Below are 26,295 nucleotides of genomic sequence, written 5' to 3'. Positions count from 1 at the left end.
AGAAAGCAGACATTAAAAAGCTTGAAAAGCTTCAGGTACCGTTAGAAATGGTATAGAACGTACAGTATTTGTAACTTGTATGTCCCCGTAGCTGATTAATATTTGACATACCCAGTAGAATAGTTAGGCCACTGATTTACGATGGACGTTATAATTAAAACTTTGAATTATAGAGCGTCCACTCTAATCTGAAAAGTATTAACACGGTTCAGATCGATTCAGGTGTCATATACAATTTCATGTTTAAGCATACTTTTTTAGCGGGTCTGTCAGTCTTGTATGGGTATTCATTTTGGCGCCAATCATTCGAATCGGCCAATCACAGCGCGCCGTGGCTCGGGGCGGGAGGGAGCGCGTCCCCTCCTACCCTGTCCGGGAAAGTGTCAGGTTGACCCTGGTGGGGGTTGGGTGTGCGTGCCTGCTCCCGCTGTATACCCAGAAAAACCAGGTAAGTTCCAGATTGTTTTTAAGATTAAGGATTATGAGCAGTAGTTAAGGAAAGGTGGAAGTGTGTGTGATAAAAGACGAAAAATCGCTTGGAGAATACAGAGCAGAGGATGAAGGTATTGATATTTCAGGAAGATTGTTGATTGAGTAGGAGACAGACTGGAGGATGATTACTGTGAGATAATAAATAATTTCCTGACAAGGAGTGGTAGATAGGTTTGGCCAGAGTGATGATAGGAGAGGAATTGGGCAGTAGAGTGTAGATATTTCAGGAAGAGACTACATTGACTGGTTAGAAGAGACAACAATATTGGAAAAGACGAACGAATGATTGAAAAAGAAGATTGGTTAGACTATGAATAGAGAGCTGAAAGATGGCCGAGGAGTGCCCCTCATCAGGGTGCAAAACCAAGGTAGAAGGGGGTGGATTGGGTTTGGGTGGTGCTGCTGTGGCGTGAAAGTTTTCGGGTTGGGGATCAGCAGGTTGGAGTGGGTTCTCGATTGTCCGCTTGAGTGTAAGGGGTCGTTCTAAGTACCGTGTAACCTATGGGGATAAACGGAAAAGGTTCGGCTCTGACCCCGTGGGACCTGCGAGTTGGAAGCCCTTTGGGTTGCTCACTCCTTTTTCCTGCTGTCATCCACCCTGAACTTGATCTCCCAGTTATTCCCTTCTTTGGGTTTATCCTGAAGTTGGGACCCACCATTTCCTCCACCTATTTCGGGCTTACCCTGAAGTAGAGTCCTCACGGTAGGTTAGTAATGGAAGATAAGAATTTGCAGGAGAGAGATATGATGGTATGAATGGCAGAGAGAATTGGGTAAGATTGCTGAAGAAAGGGAAGGTTTGTCCAGGAGAGAATGGAAGATATAGGTAGAACAATGGCAAAGGGATCTGGATGGAGAAAAAGATGGTAAGCATTGTTTTTAGAGGATGCAGAAAGAATATGTTGGGTGAAAAGAAGAAAATAAAAGTAACGGTTTGGTTGTGAGAAAGAAGAAAGGACTGGTTAAGAGTGACAGTTATGGTGGGAAGAGAACTGTGCAAAGAATTATTGATAGACTGAAGTGAGCAAAGGTTGGCAGAATTAAGTCAGCAACGATGGATTTAGAGAATGGAAGAGGACTGGACATGGAATTGATGCATTGGTGGCAAGTGATCATACTAGGTGAGGATTAGTTGAAGGTGAGATGACGAGACTATTGGTTGACAGTGATGAATGTAGTGGTTGATAGACTGGAACAGTATTTAATAGGAAAAGAGTGAGGAAGGATTGGTCAGATACACACACACACACACACTGGTACATCAGCATGTGATGGTTGTGCAACGCTGAATCTGATCGCGTTGATGGTGATTCTTTGGTGAGAAAAAGTGAACAAGTACTTGAAATGCAATAGTGAGAGCTGTAAGCCATTGCTACCCAACGTGATATGAGAGAAATGCACTTCTATCTATCTATCTATCTATTGCCAGACGCCTCAATCCCGTTTGGGGTGGCCACAAACAAATTGCCTCCAAGTCGCCCTGTCCCCCGCCATTTCACTGCCCTGCTCCCAACTCACACCCCCCTCTCTCATATACCTCTCCACCCCATCCCTCCATCTCATCCTCGGCCTCCCCCTCCCTCTTCCCCCCTCCACCTCACTCACATACACTCTCTTCGTCAGTCTTTCACCCTCCATCCTCTCCACATGGCCAAACCACCTCAGTGTGTTCCTCATAACGCTTCCTATCACATCCACATCCACACCACAACGCTCCTTTATATCCTCATTCGTCAGCCTGTCTCTCCACGTGACTCCACAGGCTCCTCTTAAATAACTCACTTCCACTGCTCTCACTCTTGACTTGTGTCCTTCCAACAATGTCCAAGCTTCACTTCCGTACGTTAGAGTTGGTATCACAATACTGTCATGTAGTAACTTTTTCACTTCCATGCTCACTTCCCTGTTTCTTATCACTGCTTTCAAGGAACCAGCAACCTTTCTTCCCTGCTGTACCCTTTCAAGCACTTCACCCTCCAAACCTCCATCCTTACTCATCACACTACCCAAATACTTAAACGTACTCAAATTTTCCAATTCCTCACCATCTAACCTCGCTGTACATTCACTAACTTCACCCCTCTCAAAGACCATCACTTTACCCTTCCCTACATTCACCTTTAGGTTCCGTTTCTTACACACTCTCTCAAACTCATCCACCAAGCCTTGCAGCTCCCCTTCGTCTTCACTCAACAACACAGTATCATCTGCAAGCAACAGTACAGGGAGTTTCCAAACACTATCCTCTCTCACCAGGGCCACTCCAACATCCACTACCTTACCTTGTACCTCTTTTATTACCCCATCCTTGTACAGATTGAACAACCATGGAGACATGACACATCCCTGTTTCAACCCAACTTTCAAAGAGAAAAATTCACTTAGTTCACCATTCACACGCACTGCAGCCTTCGCACCATCGTACATACTCTTCACAGCATTCAACAACTTCCCATCTACTCCGTATATTCTTAACACTTTCCACAATCCTTGTCTATCCACCCTGTCATATGCTTTCTCCAAATTCATGAAAGCCGCATACAAGTTCTTTCCCTTCTCTAGAACTTTTCCACTGAAGATCTAAGAATGAATATCTGATCTACACAACCTCTTCCCTTCCTAAAGCCTCCCTGTTCTTCACCAACTAATTTCTCTGTTCTTTCTCTAACCCTGTCTATAAGTATCCTACCATACACTTTTCCTATTATACTAAGAAGACAAATGCCCCTATGATTACCACACACTTCTTTTTCCCCTTTTCCTTTGTACAAGGGAATAATTATACCTGACTTCCAATCCTCCGGGACTCTACCTTCCTCCCAGGCCAATCTGCACATCTTCCACATCCATTCTACTACTATCTCTCCCCCATGCTTCAGCATTTCACCACACACTCCATCAATTCCTGGGGCTTTCCCCGATTTAACTTTCTTCATTGCTTCCACAACTTCTATCCTACTGATTTCTTCCTGTCTTCTCACCTCCCTCCTTCTCCCAGCCATTCCCCAGCCACTTATACTCGCATTACTTCCATCCTCTACGTTCAACAATTCCTTAAAGTGTTCTCTCCATCTGCTCACTTTTTCTCCCTTCTCCACTAGTAATCTACCATTTCTATCTTTCACTCCCCTGCTAACTTCACTTCCACCCTGTCTTACTCTTTTCACTTCTCTCCAGAACATTTTCTTACAGTCCCTCCACTTTACACTCAAATTCCTTCCAAATTCCTCATCCACTCTCTTCTTACTCTCTCTTACTAATCTTTTCACCTCTCTCTTCCTTTCCACATATAACTCTCTCTTCCGCCTCTCAACTTCTTCCACGCCCCTATTTCTCACCCATTCATTGTATGCTTTCTTCTTTTGTGCCACAGCCTGTTTCACCTTCAGTCCACCACGCTGTTCCTTGCACCCCCCTCCGCCTTCTCTTCCTTACACACACTTCAATTTTGGTAAAAAATAATGGTGCATTATGCTGTGCTAGGGAGTGGATATCGTTTTGAGAGGTGATAGTGAAAAAACATTTATTCTGCGTCTGTAAAGTTTGACTTTCGGCTAGCTTATATATTTTAATCTGTTTGCCTATTTGGGGTTTCTATAGCACGTTTTGCTTATTATGCAACAGTTTTTGTCACTACCCCAACCTAAGATAGATTATGAACCCTTCTATCGGCCATTTTGGATGTGCATTAAACGCATCTCCAAAGGACTGGCTATGTTAATATAACCTGTGTTACAACCCCATCGTTGAATAGGTTTGTCATTAAGCAAGGGATGCCTAATGTGGACATGTTTCTGTTGTTATGTTTTGTTCCAGGGTCATCTGGACGTGAACCCAGGGGGCTGCTGACTGAGAGGATATGCCGCGGCAGCCAGATGAACCAGCCGCACCAGAATGTTAGTGGGCTTTTTTTTCCCGTCACCCCAAGGTCATCTGGGTTTGGTTGAAATGGAAAGAATTTACACTTAAATGGTGAGCAATAATGGAAAACAGTTGGTACCTTAGAAGGCAAGATTAATTTTAGTGTTAGAGAGGATGACGTGTGAAAATGTTACTGCTGATAGATGTAAGGAAGTGAAAACTGGGCAGAGATACTGTATATAAGGACAGAGTAGTTTGGGGGTATTTGTCTTGGTTATCTTCTTGGGAGGAATCCATGAAGGAGTAAAGGATTTGAGATGCAGGATAATTTAGGGTACTTATGGTAATTGCTTTAATCCCAAATAGTCATAATTTCACAGGATTGGGTGGATGGAATTTGCCACGCAGAAACTCTCCTAACCAGAGGAAACAACGTGAAGAAGAGGCTGATGGGTGGGAGGATACTGTGACCATTTGATGGTCACCTTTAGTCATACAAGAGGAACATTATCAGTTCACCCAAGTGAGTAATGTTTGTTTCTGTCCAGTAACCACATAACTAACAAATGAACACCTCGTGGACTTACGAAAGGTGCAGCAACTTGAATGAGACACATTAAGTCTAAGTCTGAATTTGTTGGAATTAATTTATTGTTGCTCAGGTGCTTGTGGCTTGGTCATCCTTGCCTTGAACACCTGGCATTAGCAGCATGGTTTAGAATTAATTGCCTGTTCAGAGTTGCTGAGGTGCATGTGGCTGGTTATCCATGCCTTGAGAGTAACTTGCCCTTTGGTGCCTACTTTTTTTTAATAGAGCAGTAAAGTATGGGATGATTTATAATTGTGATAACAATAAATTTGGTATAAAGCAGAATTTGACATTATAGATGTGATTTATCCATATAGTACTGTACTTGTTACTTAATGTATATACAGTTTCAACAAGCTCTATATTGATAATATTTCATCAGTAGCCTAAGACTTGTTTTAATATTATCCCAAAGTATATTTTTTATTTGACAAATGTTGGAGTAACTTAGAAATTATAGCATTGATTAACAGATTGACTCTTGAATCCAGATTATGTCCTTTTCAGATTATTCTTGCTGAATCATGATTATTCAGCTTAATCTCTGCCGGGCTGAATTTTTATAAGGTGGTTAATCTCCCTGAGTCATTGTTTTATAACTAGTGTAAATTGTACCTCTTGTGAGTTGAACCTTCGCCCGAGCAGACCTTCATTGCGCCTCACGAGGTTGGCAGCTTAGCACGGGTTAAGAAAGGCTTTTTGTATAGAAGAACTTTATATCAGGCTGTATCTGACTATTTTGTTTTAAGAAGTATCCGAAGGTGCATAGGATAGGCTGGTAGCAGCAATATTACGTTGTAAAGGATGTGACCTGGACTCAAGGGTTCAAATGTGAGTTGCATATATACCTCAAGTGAAGGAGCACTATGGTGTTGGCGTGGATGTGTTAGAAAACATTGAGGAGAAACTCTGAGATGGGTTTGCCATGTGGAAAAGAAAGTGAATGAGGGACTGATAAGGAAAGTGTTAGTGAAGTTGAGGGGGATACTGAGGATGAGATGAAGGCATGAGGTGGAAAGTTATATGAGAGTGGTGTGTGAGTTAGGGAGATGGAAGTCAGGTGGCAGAGGACTGGTGATATGGAGGTGATTTTGTGACCGCCCTTCATGCGACTAAGGTATTGTAGATAGGTAGATATAGATTAGTTTTGTTTACTAAGTCCTGCTTGTTCACAGGTGCTGTACTGATGGAAACTTGAAAAGAAGCATAAAATCGTCTGGTTGCCAGAACTGCTTCAAAGTACAAGCACGTGCATGCTGCATGCAAGGAATGCCTTATGACTACGAAGCTGGAAGATACTTAGTAAAAATCTCTGGAAGCAGCCACTTTAACAGAAAGCAGGTATTTATGGAAAACACATGCCTTGCACTTATTGACAAGAGCATCTGTACCAGAGAGGAGGGGCTAGTTTGAACAGGATGGGATAATGGTAGCTATGGACAATACTGTGGCTCCATGTCCTTTTCATTGCACTCCTCCATGACTGGCACAGTATTCTGTAGCATTAATAAATTATTAGAATTGCATTCAGGATGAAGTTATGGCAATTTCAGGCCAGGTTAATGTGAAGAGTGGGAAGGATTGTGGATGAATTGGGTTGGGAATGGAAAATTTAGTACTGGAGAAAGTGAAATTTGATTTTAAAATAGCAAAATGCGTAGGAAAAATACATGAGCTCTAAGGAGAGATGAAGTGGTTTTGTGTCCACTGTGTCATGGATGTATGTGCATATATTTACTATATACTGTGTAAATACTGTATGTACAATACTATGAAAATACAGTACAGGTATATATATGTCAAGGTGAATTGCGTACATCCATCCATGTTAATTGAAATGTTTAATATTGAAGAGGCGAAGATACTGTACTAGTGTTGCAAAATTAAGTTGTGGTCGATGTTGAACTGAAGAATACGTAGATGAAACCTTCCTCAAGTGGCCAGTGCAAATGGTAAAGGGGAAAGCGAATATCAGTAATTTAATTAGTGCATTAAATTTGAATAAGCATTTAATTGCATTCTGCCTCCCCCCCCTTGGGTATTAGAATGTGTTTAAAAAAATATAAAATTTGGCGTTTTGGAAACTGACCCAAGAATTTCGTGATTTATTTTTCCAGTCATCGAAGAACTTCGGTATAAACATTTTCCTCATGTAAGTGAATCATAAACAGTTACTCCAAAGCAAAGTCTGAGACGTGTTAGACCCCATTTCCTTAAAATTTTGTGTCTGTCCCTTCTGTCCTAAACAACATATTTTGTAACAAACCCTTTCACTATGTGAGATTTGTTATCTTTACATGATTTATTCAGCTTGAGACAACAGGAAGGGTTATATATTAGCTCCACTAGGAAATGCCAAGCCGAATGAAAAGATGTCACGTTAGTAAAGGGAATAGCTTATGATTTATTCAGCTTGAGAGACAACAGGAAGGGTTATATATTAGCTCCACTTGGAAATGCCTTAAGCCGAATGAAAAGATGTCACGTTAGTAAAGGGAATAGCTTCTTTACGTTATATTCTCATTATCAACAATTTTTTGCAGCTTAAGAATAATCATGAACAAAAAGTTTTATGAAGGCTGGATCTAACTCCTCTAGTACATATATATACCAGGCTTAGTTTAATTATCCATCCATCCATCATCCAATCCTACATTGCCCCATGAGGAGCGTAGGAGCCTGGGGCTAAGCAGTTGGTCCCGACATTTAAGATGAGAGTGACCAGCCTCACTCATCCCTGAGTGGCATTACATGAGCAATCAACCCCAACCACCCCTTGGATATAAACCTTCACCAGCTCAATCTGATTGGAGTGCAATAATTACTCACTAAACCACCAGGCACCAAAATTTGGTTATATGGTTACCACCTAGCGTTGTAAATGGTTTCGTGGTGTACAGGAAACCATTTGACTTGTCACTCAGTGTATTGTCATCCACAGGCAGAAGGAAGAGGAAAGAATGATGGAAAGAAAGACAGAAGAGGAAGTGTAAAGTTACCTGTAGGCAGAATGACAAGGAAAGAATGAAGTAAGGGAAGACATAAGAGGATGGAAGGAAAGAAAGATGGAGGAGAGGAAAGGGCAGACACCCGACAGCAGCACTACATCGGGTGAGTGCCCCCACCTACCACATAGTTTATGTGAATAAAATATACAGTACTCAGTTTCATATTAATTTGGCCCATAACTGTTCTTTTGTAGCTTGTAGCAAGAGATGGATATGCACAGGCAGGGCTCATGGACTAGAACCCGTCCCTTTGTCGTGCTGGTTAAAATTTCCTCTAGCCTCATTGGGGTGGCCCAGGTAATACTGTATCACTTTCACATTAGTGTTTCTTATTGCAGTGTTTTCTCTGTTAAATAGAAATGTGTTATATGTTGCAGGAGACCTGGTATTCAAACAGATAAATCCTGGGGCATGGTTGTCAGGCAGTTCAAGTAGTAACCAGCAAGGGGTATGGGCGTGCTGCCGCTGCGCGTGCCCCCCCCCCCCATTTATTCCCCAGCGCCCTAACCCATAAATTTTCTTCAGGCCATTGCCACAAGATGTTCATTTCCCTCACAAGGTGTTGCCTATGAGAGCATGGTCTATCAAAACATAGTTGTAACTATTACAAAATTTACAGAGAATTTATAACACTGAACCATTAGGGGGCTACAGGTTACCCACAGTTCAACATGGCCACTAGATGTTACTGGAATAGTACTTAAGTGTGCCGCAACATGAAGGGGTTCTTAGATTAAACTTCAATCTCCTGAGGTGTTCTTAATAGATTACATGTATCTTATTGAAGGGTCTACAATTTATTAACAGAACATGCTGTTGTAGAAGTGACACTTTAAAGCTGGTTAGATAAATTTGTGTTTATCAAGTTTTAGTATGATTTTGAGCCATACTTGATCAACCATGTAACAGTATTCAAAACTATCAGCTTTCTACATTGTTAGCCCAACAAAATCCACAGACGATACAGCACCACTAGCCCCCCTTCCCTCCTTTCGATCCCTTCCCTTCAGTGTCCCTGGTTAGGACATTGCACTTGTTCCTTGACAACAATTGAAGACACTACTGTGGGAGATCATAAAGTTGGGAAATCCATCATATGATTGCTGAGAAGCAAGGTAGCAGCGCAAGAGCACCATTTTACCTTTTTAGGATATTTTGTTGATGGCAGAAAATAGAGGGACTTGTATCATTAATGATTCAGGTGTAGGCTGCTGATACCATCTGGCTCTGTGCTTGTAGGGTTCTTTTTCCTGATGATGTTAAGTGTCTATTCTGGAGCGAAGGGGGTTGCATTGTGATTGAGTGGAAAGGACTGCCTACTTTGAAATTTGCTTTTCAGGCTCTGTGCATGTTGGTATTAAGTGACATGTTTTGTAGTGATTTATAAGAATGTTTCCTTGTTCTTTGTAGGATGGGATGTGTTGGAGGTGATGGTGGCATGGGTCTTATGTTTTGTAGTGATTTATAAGAATGTTTCCTTGTTCTTTGTAGGACGGGATGTGTTGGAGGTGATGGTGGCATGGGTCTTGAAAGTACATGTTTGTGATTTAGTGATATTATTAAGTATTTTGTAGAGTCTAGAGGTATCTGTGGTGTGACTGCCAGTAAGTGTTGTTACAAAGGGCTTCTAGTTTTCCATTTTCTTTGTATTAATTTGTTGTCGATCGTATTGTTTAGTGCTTGGAGCCTTGCAATGGAGTGGTGTGTGTGTGTGGGAGAGGTTGCTTTGCCTTATGAGATAGACAGTCTTTGGTGAAACATTTGGGTTTTAATGTATTCTGTTGTCTTGTAGGTTGTGGTGTTCATGTGTGTTGAGTATCATGTAGTGGGGTAGTAAAGAGGCAGCTGAAGCTGCATGTTTCTTGGCCCTTAGATGAGTTTCCCTGATAATGTGTATCAGGGAGCATTATGATGGACATTCCCTAATTGTGAAGTAGCTGCAGTGGAACAGCCGAGAGAGGTATGGCATGTTTCTCTGCTCATAGACAATTTTTTGTGATACTTTACTGTACATCAGGAAGGAAAGTGCTGTACATACTGTAAGTGTGAAGTAGATGCACTGGAAGAGCTAAGAGAGGCTTGATATGTTTCTCTGCCCATAGATGGTCCCCTTTGATGTGACATGTCAGATAGAAAGTGACATATGCTCAAAAGCGTGAACTAGACGCAGTGGAACAGTAGCCTAACTTGAGGATGGAGCTGTAGTTTCATGAGTTCAGACCCTCCTATATAAAGGATGTATTAACTCTTGCTTTACTATATACCTGTGGCAACATTTTTTCAACACTCTCAAGACTAATTAAATATTTCTGTATATATATATATATATATATATATATTTAAAGGTTAATATTACTCTGATCAAAATCTTTGAGTTTTACAACGTAAATGAATATTCTCTACTATATAGTAAGGGCACCTAAGTTTGAGTTGTAAAAACAAAAACTTATACTAAGGCACTTAAGACTTTATTAAAATCCATTTTTGCAAATTCAAAACAGCGATTTCTGCATCCTTAGAATATCACCTATATCATTCACTGCACTTTGGAGGCCAGTCCAGGGCAACATTCTGTAAAAAAAATATATATATATAATTATCAAGAGCATCATTCTCATCACCACCATCATTATTACTAACATCAGCAGCAACAGCATAACCCTGTTTCCCAGTAGTGAATAGGTTTTACAGAATTCAGAACTGGAAAAGGAAAATACAAGACCTATCAAGACAGTGCCCAATGAAGTTGCTCATACATCCATTTAGTTATCATTTAAGCCTTTAAAATCCTGAATTCTAAGCGAAAGGAGGAAAAAAAATCTGTTATGTCAAGCATGCTATAAAAAAGGATGCACATGTCATATATATCTCCACATACCCTTCATTCATCAGTTTTTAATTCTCTGTCTCTTGTTCTTTCAATTACAGAAGGGAAATTGTTAATCGTATCATGAAGGTTCCAACATGCTAGCATGCATAAGCCTTGGTTACCTTATGGTGGCTCTCCATGCCGCTCATTCACTGGCAGCTTCCCTATTCAGTCCCTTATCCCCAAGGTCACACTCTATGACCTTGTCCTAGGTCTTTAGTCTGCCTTTTGCAACCCTACCTCCGACGTTCACACTTCTCACATCCCGCTCCCAAGTTATCATCCTCCATCCTCTCCTCATGCCCAAACCATCTCAATCTGTCCCTCCTCATAACAACACCAATACAGTCGACTCCCATCCTACCTTTCAGCTCTTCAAATGTAAACCTAGTCCCCCAGGGGTTGGGGGGGGGCAGGTACTGTATGTATAAGTTAATACAGTAACATCTCAACTAATGCGAGTTTAAAAAACACGTTTTCGTTTTGACACAAGCAAATATTTAAGGAGATATGTTTAACTGACAAGGGTTTCTTGATTTAACGCAACTTTACACGTACGTGATGGTTTCAAATTAGCCGTGTGTGCCTTGGCCAGTCCCGAGCTGATAGACTGTGTGTGGCAGTTTATGCATAAATACAATTTTTTATTTGTCTGTTACTTAAACTGGTTTTATTCGAACTATACTAATCGAAAATGAAGTTTGGCCCCATTCTCAGCAATTTGGCTCATTTTCGGACAAAATTTGTCCAGGAAAGTGATGGCAGATCTAAACTGTTACAACTTGATGCTGCAGAACAGAAAGAAAACCACTCAGACCAAGATAAAACAGTTCTTTATGAAGAAGACAGAAAACTTAAAGGGAGTTATCTTAATCACCAGTAGCACGGGAGTCAGAGGAAGGACAGCAGAGTGAGGAGGGACAACAAATTCAGGGTGGGGAGCAGGGTCAGGTGGGACAACAAGTGATGCATAGATGAATTGAGGCTGTGTGTTGTTATTGTTTGTGACCTACTAACTGCAATGAAAATGCTGCTTTTACTGTAGTGTTTTTATGACCTACTAATGCAGTAATAATGTTGAGGAACTTTCACAATGCCGTGAACGAAGCAGAATTGAAATAAAATTCACGTAAAAAACAAAAACAGTATGTATTCGTGGAGAAGTAAACAATGCTTCAGCCCAACTAGGGCTCAAATGTTGTTTATTTCTCCCCAAATGTACTGTTTTTGTTTTTTATGTGGATTTTCCTTGAAATTAATATTGTTGCTTTTAAGTTTTGAGCAGCATAACTTCCCAAATGGGTAGACTTTCCCAGGGTACAGGAACGTAACCTCCAATATCACCATTGTTTCTTATGTGAAAATTCTGTTTAAAAAACGTGTTTTTAACTAACGCGACCTCTCCAGGAACCTAACCCTCACGTTATTTGAGAAGTAGCTGTATAATGAATTCCCATAAAAGTCAGGTAAGCTTCTTGTCTGGTCTCTATCTGGTAGGTTGTAGTTCTTACACCTTAACTTGGCCCAGATTTTCATCTCCTTGCATCATACTCTATCTCATGTAACTCGCTGGTAGAAAAAGACAGTGCTGTAACTATATGTTTGCCATATCACCTCTTCATAACAAGTACATTATTCTAATTTTAATCTACTACTAAAACTCAGCATTCAAGATGGCAGTTTTAGGCCACATGAAAATAAAAAAGTAGAGTTCTAGTGGATTTTGTTCTAATCATATCTGGTCTCAGCTCAATAGCCAAGGTCTTGTGCAGTGGTCTCTTTCACTACACTACTATAAAGATCAATTGGGTTGTGAACTTGTCATGATATACAGTTGCAGAAAGATTGGAAAATGAAACACTGATAAGGGACTGCTAAATACTAATGAATCCTAATGTTTCACCTCACAGCCTCTTCAGAATACACCATACAAGAGATGTACTTATAAAACCTGGTTGACTGTCTTCTTTAAGTGTAAAACCACGCCACCTAAGGCAAGAATGACCAGTTGCTCAGACATGAGAAGCATTATGTGAGTAATAAACCCTAACCCTCCCTTGAAATTAAAGCCTACCTACAAATATTACCTCAACATCCAATGCAACGATGTCCAGTTCCGAGCCAATAATTTCTCTCAAATTAGGTGTGGTCCTTCCTAGATCACCATGAACAAATTCCTTTATGTATGTCCCAGCTTGTGTTGTCAGGTGCAACTGTGAAAAAAAAAATAATAATAATAATAATAGTAATAATAATAATCCATCATCCAGTCCTACATTGCCCCATGAGGAGCGTAGGAGCCCAGGGCTAGACAGTTGGTCCCGACATTTAAGATGAGAGTGACCAGCCTCACTCATCCCTGAGTGGCATTACATGAGCAATCAACCCCAACCACCCCCTGGATATAAACCTTCACCGGCTCAATCCTATTGAAGCGCAATAATTACCCACTAAACCATCAGGCGCCAAAATTTGGTTGTATGGTTACCACTTAGTCTGTATCATTCTTTTTCTGTGCCTGCCCTCCTCTCTTCCTATTCCTCCCATCTTTCCTGTCATTACTTATTGCTTTTCTTTCCTTTACAGGTGGCTTTACATTGAGTGACAAGCCAAATGGTTTCCTGTAAGCCAAGAAACCATTTACAACGCTGGGTGGTAACCATATAACCAAACCTACATGCTCCCTACGTGTCAACAAGTGGGTTGGTGGAGGGTTAGTGCCCCTCCCCGTAAAACAAATAACTCAGAGTCAAATGGCTACCCCTTACGGGATTATGGCGTCTGGCAATAGATAGATAGATGGTTACCACCCAACGTAGTAAATGGTTTCCTTGTGTACAGGAAACCATTTGGCTTGTCATTCAGTGTAGAGTCACCCACAGGCAGAAGGAAGAGGAAAGAATAAAGGAAAGAAAGACGGAAGAGGGAGTGTAAAGTTACCCATAGGCAGAAGGACAAGGAAAGAAAGACAGAAGAGGGAGTGTAAAGATACCCGTAGCCAGAAGGACACGGAAAGGAATAATAATAAGTATAACCAAATTTTGGCACCTGGTGGTTTAGTGGGTAATTATTGCGCTCCAATGGGATTGAGCCGGTGAAGGTTTATATCCAAGGGGTGGTTGGGGTTGATTGCTCGTGTAATGCCACTCAGAGATGAGTGAGGCTGGTCACTCTCATCTTAAATGTCAGGACCAACTGCCTAGCCCCGGGCTTCCTACACTCCTCATGGGGCAATGTAGGATTGGATGATAGACAGATAGATAATAATAACAACAACAATAATACCATCCATCCATCATCCAATCCTACATTGCCCCATGAGGAGCGTAGGAGCCCGGGGGTAGGCAGTTGGTCCCGACATTTAAGATGAGAGTGACCAGCCTCACTCATCCCTGAGTGGCATTACATGAGCAATCAACCCCAACCACCCCTTGGATATAAGCCTTCACTGGCTCAATCTGATTGGAGCGCCAAAATTTGGTTATATGGTTACCATCCAGCGTAGTAAATGGTATCCTGGTGCACAGGAAACCATTTGGCTTGTCACTCAGTATAGAGTCACCCACAGGCTGAAGGAAGTGGAAAGAATTAAGGAAAGAAAGACAGAAGAGGGAGTGTAAAGTCACCCGTAGGCAGAAGGACAAGGAAAGAAAGACAGAAGAGAATGGAAGGAAAGAAGGCTGGAAAGGAAAGGGCAGACACCCGAGAGCAGCACTACATCGAGTGAGTGGATGGTGAGTGCCCCCATGTACTCATAATAATAGCACTTAACTGCTCCAGATGTTTTTAATTACTGGGATATACAGTCTAAGACTGCATACAGGACAATACTGTCAGTGATATTATTTAAATATCTGAGAGCACTCATTTTTGTCTTCAGAACTTTATATCGATCATGGGTAATTTGAAGAGAAGCAAAGTTAATTCACTAGCAACTTAATACTTGATGTAAATCACCAAGAACACTGATTTCTGTCTTTTTAAAACAATTTCATAATGAATTTAGAACAGCTTTATGAGAAAAAATCAAAGTTAACTAGTACCTTATAAATGAATCAACTTTCAGTGGGGACCACCAGTACTGATAATGTGAGGCATGCCAAGCTTAGTATTACAATACTGCATTAATATGACAAGTGAGAGTATTTCTAACCCCTAGGGTGCAAAGACAACTTATTGCTGTTGTCGTGGCCCTAGCTCATCTGAACATGAACCTGGTGGCCCACTGACTGAAACTGCCTTCTGCAATCCACTACCTTTCAGGGGATATACTGGAATGTCTAACCAGAGCTGAATAAAACTGGCATCTGACAGGTTAAAATTAGAAAAATGCATACCTTGTTGATGTATTTTACATTACAGTATTTCAGTGCTACCAACAGCTGACCATATTATTATCATTTATTTATTTTTTAAGCGAAGAAGGTAATGCTTTTCTTTCATTTTTGTCATAAGTCGGGTAAATAAAGGAGATGGACCACAGGCCCTGCATACTTGCACAGTCCCATGTCCAGGCATGGGGCCACAGACAGCCCACCAGCTGTGGCCAGTGGCAGTGGCCTTGGGGCACCCTGCCAGGACAGCTGCAGGAACACCCTCTAAATGCACCTTGGAACTGTAACTGCCCTGCCATTATAAGCCCACTGATAGGGCAGCCTCCTGGGGTGCTACTCCCAGGTTTGGACTCCTTTTTATTGGACAGAAGTGATTGCCTGGGAACTGCAAAGCCCTGTACCCTCTGGCACAGATCTGAGCCATATCCCCTCCCAGTCCCAGAACTGTGCTAGCAAAGCCCATGCCAGTGCTTCCCTTATATCTGCCACTAGGTAGCAGGGGCAAAGTTTTCTGGCTGCAAACATTTCCCCTGTGACATAGTGGAGTGCACTATGTGGTATGTAAAGTGCATGTCGAGTGATGCATAAGACAAGTAGAGAAAAGTGTTTGGAAGAGTATGTTGGTCTACCCTCCATGTTAATGTCACTGAACAGTGTCAGCAAAGAAGGATGGTTAGGGTATCCTGAGGACTAGTGAAACAGGAGCTCCAGCAATCCCATCCATCTCAGGAGAACCACCCTCACTGGTTGGTGCTACAGCATACTCCCTAAAATGATTATACAGTATCCCACCCCTTGAGTTCAAAAAGTCTTCCCTAAGTTGAGTAACACTGTCTGGTGGTGGCAAGAAAAAAAGTAATAAAAAATAACCTTGAAGTAGTGAGAGTCAATAGGTGTGGCACGGATGGAGTGTATGAGCCGTGGTCTTGTGGCAAGGGGACGGCGATGTAGGACCCTCAGTGGTGTCTTCTGCTCCACTGTCACACCACACAGCTGTGACACTTTCTCTAAACTCATCAGGTCATACCCATCCCTTGCTAAGCACAGGGCACAATAGGCCTTTGTCTTCTCTTCTTCACCTTCTTTCAAGTTCTTCACATCTTTCCTAATAGGAAGAAATCTTCGATTAATACAATACTCCATTATATATCAAGAATGTGTTCCAGTATACCCAATCCTTGCCAGACTCAGCACACAATAGGCCTTCGTCTTTTCTTCACCTTCTTTCAAGTTCTTCACATCTTTCCTAATGGGTAAAATATTTATAATAAAGTATAAGCACTACCATACTTATTTAAGTCAAGAATCTTTCCAAAATATCCATCGGCCAGGAATTCAATACAACTATAGTCGGTTTGTCTTCACTTTTTTTTTTTTAACGTGTCCAATTCTGGACAAAGGGTTCAGGGACTATCCCAAGGCCCAGTAGTCCTACAACTCCATATGTCACCACTTCAGTGCTAACACTCACCGTCCATACTGAATACAGCTAGGGCTGTCTCATATAGGATTGTCATACTGGTATTAGCGGGGATATTTTTACAACATGTCGGCGGGTCTTCTGGTAGATCAGTAAAGTCTGCTTCTTGTGAAATACAAATCCTCAAACTGTTCCTGCTCCAGCCAGGATTTGATCCGGGATCCATTAGGACTGCAGGCCATCTCTTGTATCAATTCAGCCACTGCCTCACCCAACAAAAATCCATAACCTCTTTATGTTACATGATGGTCAGATTGGAGGGCTGACGTGACTAGTAGCCGAGGCTCCTTTTACCTTAAATGATAGTTAGTGTAGTCAGATTGGAGAGTTGATATGACTAGTAAGCGAGGCTCATTCCTACCTCATAACTAAGAGTTCACAGAATGTCATGAAACCTTGAATTATGAGAGGCTCAGCTCTGTCGGATAAAAACAGATCAGCTACTGTACTGTATACTGGAGTACCAACTGATGTTGGGTACTCTACTGATAAAGTCAGTAGCATGAAGTGAAGATTTTTGGCAAAAAATGAACAGTTTGACATCCTAAATTCCTGGAGTTAGAGGCTCTTAATACCCTGATTCTACCCTAGGTTCATCTGGATGTGAACCCAGTGGACTGCTGGCTGAAACTGCACATCTGCAATCCATCCTCCTCCTTTCCAGGGACAGGAGCCACCCAATTATATCAGTGTTACCATGGGAAGACATCCATCACCGGTGTCCAAGAAAATGCAAATGATGTTATCAGACTAAGGAGTTAAAAAGCAATACAATTTGAGGGCCTGTTAATTTAGGAATCATTACTAGATCACTAATATCAATAAGACACCTTCAGGCTCAGTGCATTAAAGACACAGCCTTACCTGTCTACAATTTGGAGGTCTCTTAATTTAACTAAGGTGTTGGAGTCATTGATAGAGTGTTGCAATGCCAGTATGTGAGGTTGAGACAGCTTTGTGTAGTGAGGGTTGATGAATTCAACTACAAATGGCCGACCATTTCCCAGACACCGAACATCAACGTCTTCACGTCCAGATGAAGAGAACTTTATATCTGAGGAGAAAAAGAAATTACTGTTAAGTATAACTCACATCACTACAACACAGCCTATATAGAAGTCATAAAATGTGTATAAAGGGAAGGGTGATGCCCTGGAAAAGGAAATTATAGAGGTATAAAGCTTTTAGATCAGATAATGAAGGTAATGGAGAGAGTTTTAGAAGGTATGATTAGAGAAAGAGTGCATATTGATGAGATGCAGTTCGGGTTTATGCCAGGTAGGGGTACCACTGATGCCATATTCATTGTTTGACAGCTTCAGGAAAAATATATTGGTAAGAAAAGGGATCTGTATTTTGTTTTTGTTGATTTGGAAAAGGCCTCTGACAGAGGCCCTAGTGAGGTGGTGAAGTGGGCAATGAGAAAGCTTGGCTTGGAGGAGTGGCTGGTTAGGGTGGTTATGGGTATGTGGGTGCTTGCACCCAGGCAAGAGTAAATGGAGATTTGAGTGATGAGTTTTCCGTGACGGTGTGCATCAGGGGTCAGTTTTGAGTCCCATGTTTATCATGGTACTTGAAGCCCTCTCACGTGACTTCAGAAACAACTCCTGTGGGAGATGTTGTATGCTGATGATTTGGTGCTGATTTATGTGTACAGCGTGTCAGGGAAAGCAGGTGGAGATTGTCAGGTGTGAAAGGATTGAACTTGCTGGTGAATCTCTTGACTGTGTGGAAGAGTTTTGTTATTTGGGGGACATGTGTGCTGGAGGTGGGGCTAGAGCTAGCTCTGTGGCTAGGGTGAGAAGTGGTTGGAAGAAGTTCAGGGAGCTCTTGCCTCTCCTGACATTGTGAGGACTCTCCCTACGCACTAAGGGGTCTTTGTATGCAGCATGTGTTAGGAGTGTAATGCTGTATGGTAGTGAGACCTGGGCAGTAAAGAAGGAGGATATTCGCAGGCTTAGACATACAGAAATGACAATGATTAGGTGGATGTGTAGTGCGTCCCTGCGTGCAAGGTCTGGGGGGGCTGGGTTTACGATGGAAGAGTTGAGAGGTAGGATGGGACTGGAGTGTATTGGTGATGTGATGATGAGAGGTAGATCGTGATGGTTTGGGCATGTGGAGAGGATGGGGGATGATAATTGGGTGAGGAAGGTGAGAAGTGTTAATATTGGGGGTGGAGTTATGATGGGTAGACCGAGAAAGACATGGGACAAGGTCATTAAGTGTGACCTCAGGGTTAAGGGACTGAACAGGGAGGCTGCAACAGATCATGCAGCATTGAGAGCCGCCATTAGGTGACCAAGGCAGACGCATGCATGCATGTTGGAGCCTTTAAAAATGACACGAACGAACTTCTGTGAATGGTCAATCATTTCCCTGGCATCACACATCAAAATTTTCTCATCTAAAAGAAGAGAAATTTTCATCTGAGGCACACAAGATAGCTATTACATAAGTATTTAAATGACATCACTAAGGCATATAGGCATTCATACTACGAGTATATAATGACCATCCATCCATCATCCAATCCTACGTTGCCATTACATTATCTCATCTACCTCCTACTTTACTATTTCAGCACTCCTCACACAATAAGATTAAGCCAACCCCACAACACACAACCTTGTTCACTTTAACTGGGTGAAAACTGCCACCACTCCACGTTAAACTATAGTAAGAGACTAAAACTAGAATGTGACGCCAGTCATGAAGAAGTTCTACAGAAAGGATGTAGAACAGCGTAGTCTTATTGTGGCACTGAACTGTGGGAAACAGGCTGCAAAAGGATGGAAAATATCCACCTGAATAATGTGAATGAGCTACAGCCTACAGATTTCAGTCCTGGGATCCAATACACAAACCACCCTGTACTGTCTACCAGTCCAGTTCTTGATAAGGGCCCATACTCTTGGGCTAAGGGTGCTTTGTAACATTCTTAGCAATTTATTTAGCCTATTACACCATAATACTCTTGTATGCCTTACATATATTTTTAATACTGACACAGTTGACACAGATGAGAACGGAAAATGGAGCAGGCATAATCCCCAAGAAGAAGAGCTGTGTATAGGATGTATGTATGAGTAGTAGTCTCTGCCTGCACTTTGACCAGAATACTGTACTTGATAAATGTGGTTGAGTTGCCTGCCTGGGACCTGTGCAAGGGCAGCTACTGGGCTTTGGCTCAATGTCACTACCAAGGTATACTTCCCATGATTATGGTAACCATCCATCTACTACCTGAAGAGGTGCTAGTAAGCCTCCTAAGCTGACATGAATAGGACCCATGTGATTCCAACTCACCTTCAGCAGCCACAACATTATTGAGAGCATCACACAGCAGCTCTTGCACACTGGATCCCAATTTGCGTTCTCCCTCCACAAACCATGGTGTCTGGGGAAGGTCACGGCTATACTTGTTGTATCGCCCTGATAATAAAAAACGCAATAGCTACATAAGCATCATCATGGTTATACTTGTAACACCCTGACATGAAGAAAATGAAAGAGGATGACCTAGATTAACCCGTACAGACTGCACAATGGCCATTTAGGAAGACAATTTATGTAAAATATCAATCTTCATCCAGAACACAAACCTCAATAGTTTTGTGGGCCAGAAGCCATAACAACACCAACTGTATGTACCACTGGCAGTTGTAAAGGGTAAAAGCTTAGGAAAGTACTATACCATGTAGTACATTTGTTACAGTAACATGATCCTCTACCTTTGTATGACTGTAAAGGCAAGACAGGATACAAAACTAAGCCAAAGACACCATACATTATTGTTGTTGTGGCCCCAGGGTCATCTGAATGTGAAACTGGTGGACTACAGGCTGAAGATGCCCTTCTGTAGTTCACCATTGTCCTTTTGGAGGATGACGGGGGAGGTGACGGACATCTGTACAACCACTACCCACAACATGAAGGCATCTCTCTCCCACACCAGTCATGTATTCTTACCAGCCATATACAAAGGAGCATGTTGACACTGAAGACTTGAGAATGTGATGCTTTCCTCTGGGACGGATGGAGGATCAGGATATGCCTCCAAGAATGCTTGGTCACTCAGTTTTTTCATTGCTGTATCAATTGCTTGCTTTGAATAAACACTATCTGCATATTTTCGGTGCTGCTTCTTACGCACTGCAAACGTTGATCCACATAATTTGTCCCTGTGGCGAGGAAGAGGGGGAATCATGTACTTTCAATTCAAATCTTAGTTTAACATTTCTACGAAAATACCGACCAACAGATTACATTTATATAATTTTTGAGAAAAAGATGGGATAGAGTAGAATCCAGAAAGCAAGAAAAATTGACAAAAGAAAAACCATAAAATTACAACTTACATTATTTTGCAGTCCTCCAAATCATGCACATAAGAGCATGAGACACTAAACACAAAATCACTATAGACCCCATGAATAAACGTCTTCCCTGTTGCAGCCGCCACTCGGGGTCCCACAACATTCTTCCATACATCCTTCATTGTTCCAACATGGTCCTCCCTACTCTGCAAACACAGGAGGTCAGTCAATACTGTAATAGGTACTCTACTCCTTTAACCTAGCCTCAACTACCATCTCTCCACCTTGAATGCTGAATTGTGGCAATACCTTAATAACATGATGACAGTAACCAAAAAAGTTTATGGAACTGATGGGGAGCTGTAGCGTTGTCTTTCTCTGCCACTGAACTACATGGAATAAGTTGCAAGTTAAGGTGATGGGACTATATCCTTGTTGAATAACATAACACAGTAATTACAGAACTGATGAAATTTAACGCAGTACTGCTGTACCAAAATTGCTTTTACTGAACAACCCTTAAAAAGCACAAAACTCTGAACTGTTGGAGCAGCCCATGGATACAACTAAATACAGTACAAGATTTCCATCATTTTGATGGATCAGTTTAATATAAACAGTAGACAGTATATTTCTAATTTCATACCTACAGAACAAGGCACCTGACCAGGTATGATTATTATTAATACAGCTACTACAAGCAGGACATTTTGCAAATATCCTTTCAAATGCCGTTACACAAGCAACTCTAGGAGCACTGTATTCTCCACCATTGGCAAAGACACATCCTACTTTCTATGTTAACAAGGTGATACTGAAGTGTATCTGTGTTACAGTAGTGCATCTAACCTTGGCTGGAACTAGTGGAAATGCCTGCAACAAGAGTGCCCAGACACGATGAACACGCAAACTCAACCCGGTTGGGATGGAGAGTGCAAGAGAAAAAGTGTCAGCATCATGCCCAGCATTCACCACTGCATCACTCAACTGAAAATAACAATGCATTCTGACAGTCTAAGCTTGGAGAAGTTGTGTGTAAATAAACAACAAAGTCACACTCTGTCACTAAAACAACACTGTAAAATACTGTATTCTGTGAAATTAAGCTGAATTTGTTGACACACATAAACTTGTTACTCTTGTGTAGTCATTCTGCAACATCATGTGAAGTGGGATGAGAGACCTGGCAAAATAAATATTAATGTTTTACTAAAACTCTGCTACTCCTTTACCGGTACTCTCACTCCCCTAACACTGTAAATGAAACAGTGAGTGCTGTATATGGTAATCACTATAATTAAAATATGTCAGGATTTTTCTATAATATAAGGCACAGATTTACTAACTTTAATATGAATTAGCATGCACAGACCTATCCAACCGTTACCATATACATTTTGCATGGGAGGCATGCCTGAAAAGATATATGGCAACAACAAACTTCTGAAAGTACTGTGCATGAAAATATAGTATTTGAACATACATCACAAACATCTGAAACATGCTTAATATATACAGACATTGCAATACTGATTAAACAGACACATACCACTGTGATTGCATCAGGTGAGCAGCCCCACTGAAACATTCCTATGCAAGTGATGCAAACAGTACATTTCTGCTTCTTCACAATGTGTTCATCTGTGCCATTTTTTAGACTGTTTTCTTCCCCCTCCAATGAGCAATTTTCATCATCTCTCTCACATAAATTTTCCTCATATTGTGTGGCATCTTGCAAGGAACTTTGAACCTGGAAAAAAAAAAGGAATACTGTAAAACATAAATGATAAATATTCACATTAACAATTCTCTGGTGGTAGGTGGTTGCAACCATCATCCACTCACTTGATGTAGTGCTGACTACTTCTTCCTTCACATTTTATTATCCTTTTCCTGTGTCTGCTCTCCTCTCTTCCTATTCCTCTCATCTTTCCTGTCACTTTTTATTACTCTTCTTTCCTTTTCAGGTGGCTTTACATTAAATGACAGGCTTAATGGTATTCTGCAAGTCATATAAGCTACAATGCTGGGTGGTAACCATATGACCAACCCATATGGTACATATTCCCTATGTGTCAACAGGTGAAGACAAATGGCCTCTTCTTATAAGATTACAGCGTCTGGCTAGCTACAGACAAGTAATTCCCTGACATAAACTGTATTTCACAATTTTATTAACCCTTCTTTACCAAATTTCCAAAATGTGTACCCATGTACTCGAAATTTCAGCAGCGGAACCGAATACGATCATGAGTACTAGGGTACTCACGATCATTATAGAGGCCTATTGGGCTTCCTCTTCCTCGGTTTGGATGCTTTGTGATCTTATGTGTAATGACGTATGGCAACTCTGTCACTGATGCCGCACTCCACTGCCATGTGTCCCTGCCATGCCCCTGCAATGGGGCATAGGTTTATGAAAATTACTCAGATATGTTGTATAGGTCATTGTACCCTATATATTTTGAATTTGGTATATATAATGCCCTATAACACGTGATACAATATAGCCAGATAATGCTTCTTGGTAAGGGGACTCTCGCTAGCTTATTAACAGTGGTGGTACCGCGGGAAAGTGTGTGGGAGCACGCCGGTGTTTTTCAAGCAGCCGCACGTGTCAGTGCTTTTGGATTTACTTCAGTGCCATGGCGTCCTACGGCAATGAATCTGACTTGGATTGTGACTTAGAAGTGTCTGACGATAACGAAACACAATCTGACATAACTGTGGGCGACTCTGATGAGGAGTACATGCCCGAGAATGACGGTGAAATGAGCGATAGTAGTAGGGAAAATGATACTGATTCTGGTATCAGTTTGGCCTTGACGCGCATCACCCCTCCCCCCACCAACTTTTGACCTGCCTGGCTCCTACCTCATTCTTCATGGATTTTCTTCATACTTACAAGGTAAATAACACAATCATTATTCTCCTCCCTATTCACTGATTTATATCTCTATCTACTATATTTATCTGCATAGTGTATGTTTACTAAATCGGTTGGATAGACATGTGATATTGTCATGTACATTATTTTATATCATAAACACATCTTGTGGTCAATATCTACTCACCAACACAAAAATACAATAAATAATATAAAGCAAATAGAAACGATGTAATGATAAAGAAAATAATACCCCACGAAAGAGCCATGCCTGGGGGAAATTCAGTTTGGCAGGGAGCTGAGCGAGGGAGGGGGGGGGAATGCGGTAATGAAGGAGTTAATTTTAGGAACAACTTTTCAAGCTAGTGGGATTGGATATTGCATAACTTTCACTCCTGCATAAACTGCCTCTCCCCCAACAGTGTTTTAAAAAAAATGTAATCTGGAGTTTTTGAATCCTTTATTCTGATGTTTCGATTTAATTAACCTAATCTAACAAAACCCAATTAGCCCAACTTAACAACCTGACTGAACCTAGCCTAACCTAGAAGCACAACGGTCGAAGCCTGTAATAAAAAAATAAAATAAAATAAAACTTGCAACTCACTTCTTCACAACCTCCACAGATTCGTCGGGCTGCAACTTTTATCAAATTTCTTACTTCGGAGGCACTGCTGTATAAAGCTTCTGACCGCTCTCCTAAAAATATTAATATGCAACGCTGACAACAACCAACATTCTCTAAAAAACTGACTAAACTGGTCCCAAACATTGCAAGGCGTCACGAGAAACGCGGCTATTGTTTTCTACTTAGCTACCCATGTCATTCAACCCAAAGGAAGTCGAAGGTACCCAAAGCGAACCAGATTCAAGCTTTCTATTCACGGAAACAACTCCCAAGATTTGATCTGTACATGGATGGGGTTATCAAAGAGATACAAGGTAAGGCAGTGGATGTTGAAGCGGCCCTAATGAGAGAGGGCAGTGTTTGGAAACTGCCTCTACTGTTGTTTGTAGATGATACTGTGTTGTTAAGTGAAGACGAAGTGGAGCTGCAAGGCGTGCTGGATGAGTTTGGGAGAGTGTGTAAGAAACGGAATCTAAAGGTGAATGTAGGGAAGAGTAAAGTTATGGTCTTCGAGAGAAATGAAGTCAGTGAATGTACAGTGAGGTTGGATGATGAGGAAATGTAAAAATGTGAGTACTTTTAAGTACTCGGAGTGTGATAAGATGGAAGTTTGGAGGGTGAAGTGCTTGAAAGGGTACAACAAGGAAGAAAGGTTCCCTGGTTCCTTGAAAGCAGTGATAAGAAACAGAAGTGAGCATGGAAGTGAAAAAGTTATTACATGACAGTATTATGATACCAACTCTAACGTATGGAAGTGAAGCTTGGACGTTGTTGGAGGGACACAAGTCAGCAGTGGAAATGAGTTATTTGAGAGGAGCCTGTGGAGTCACATGGAGAGACAGACTGACAAATGAGGATGTGAAGGAGCGTTGTGGTGTGGATGTGGATGTTATAGGAAGTGTTTGGAGAAACACACTGAGGTGGTTTGGCCATGTGCAGAGGATGGAGAGTGAAAAACTGACGAGGAGAGTGTATGTGAGTGAGGTGGAGGAGGAGAGAGGGAGGGGGAGGCTAAGGGTGAGATGGAGGGATGGAGTGGAGAGGTATATGAGAGAGGTGGGTGTATGCAGTGAAATAGCGGGGGACAGGGCGACGTGGAGGCGATTTGTTTGTGGCCACCCCATATGGGATTAAGGCGTCTGGCAATAGATAGACAGATAGACTACTGCTTATATTTTATCCTTCTATACATGAAGCGAAACAATGTACATGTAAATTTATACCGGTATATTATTAAACCTCCTTGATTTATTCATGATTATTGACGCCAGCGCTTTCCTTACTTCATACAGATTATACAATATGGTTTTTGTAGTCATTTAATACTTTGTTAATGAATGTTTTGTAATCAACATGGTCATGGCTTTATTCGCACATGCACATCAGTCTCATCCCTTTTTCTGTTCAACTCAGAGAGAGAGAGAGAGAGAGAGGAAGTATACAGCACTCAGGAGGCGCACAAGATCACTCCACTGACAAGGAAAACCCACCCTAGCCTACCTCCACAACCGTCAAACCAAATTAAGAAATGTTGCTCATCTTGCTCTCATAAGGTAAGAATGTAGGTAATAGTCGCGTGGATATAAGGGACTATAAGCAGGACCCGGACCCTCCCAGTCAGACCCTCCCCTCACTCGGCTCCCATTTGAAAATTTGGATTACTAAATGTGGACAAAATGTAGCACTGTGTCTCTCAGAATATAAGAACTGGCCCCACCTTGGTCTCTCCATCCATCGAGACTTGGCCACACCATTGCACCGTAACCACAACCACCATCACCACCCACAACTACTACCCCACCAACTACAGGGCTGTCCCAACAACCAC

General features: G+C 41.6%; 1 protein-coding gene across 5 annotated transcripts in view; it reads right to left on the bottom strand.

Annotated features, from left to right (window-relative positions):
- Window positions 1-10,405: 10,405 nt before the first annotated feature.
- Window positions 10,406-26,295, bottom strand: part of Pus10 (Pseudouridine synthase 10) — an 82,426-nt gene continuing 66,536 nt past the window's right edge. For 3 of the 5 annotated variants that reach the window (XM_080269579.1, XM_080269578.1, XM_080269577.1), the window contains 9 exons: window positions 22,502-22,702; window positions 21,802-21,939; window positions 20,995-21,158; window positions 20,606-20,817; window positions 19,943-20,068; window positions 17,498-17,687; window positions 16,024-16,258; window positions 12,907-13,032; window positions 10,406-10,521 (listed from right to left, as the gene is read on the bottom strand). In XM_080269579.1, coding sequence (XP_080125705.1) covers window positions 10,483-10,521; window positions 12,907-13,032; window positions 16,024-16,258; window positions 17,498-17,687; window positions 19,943-20,068; window positions 20,606-20,817; window positions 20,995-21,158; window positions 21,802-21,939; window positions 22,502-22,540 — 1,269 coding nt within the window. In that variant the 5' untranslated portion in view covers window positions 22,541-22,702 and the 3' untranslated portion in view covers window positions 10,406-10,482. Of the gene's footprint in view, window positions 10,522-12,906; window positions 13,033-16,023; window positions 16,259-17,497; window positions 17,688-19,942; window positions 20,069-20,605; window positions 20,818-20,994; window positions 21,159-21,801; window positions 21,940-22,501; window positions 22,703-24,446; window positions 24,615-26,295 lie in introns of those variants that run through there. The other 2 variants (XM_080269575.1, XM_080269576.1) reach the window with 2 other exon arrangements.

This window comes from Coenobita brevimanus, chromosome 34 (assembly GCF_032717465.1).
Source record: "Coenobita brevimanus isolate Jiangsu-jjx chromosome 34, ASM3271746v2, whole genome shotgun sequence".
NCBI lineage: Eukaryota > Metazoa > Arthropoda > Malacostraca > Decapoda > Coenobitidae > Coenobita > Coenobita brevimanus.
The sequence above is the reverse complement of the archived record's forward strand: the minus strand, read 5'-3'. Positions and strand labels throughout refer to the sequence as shown.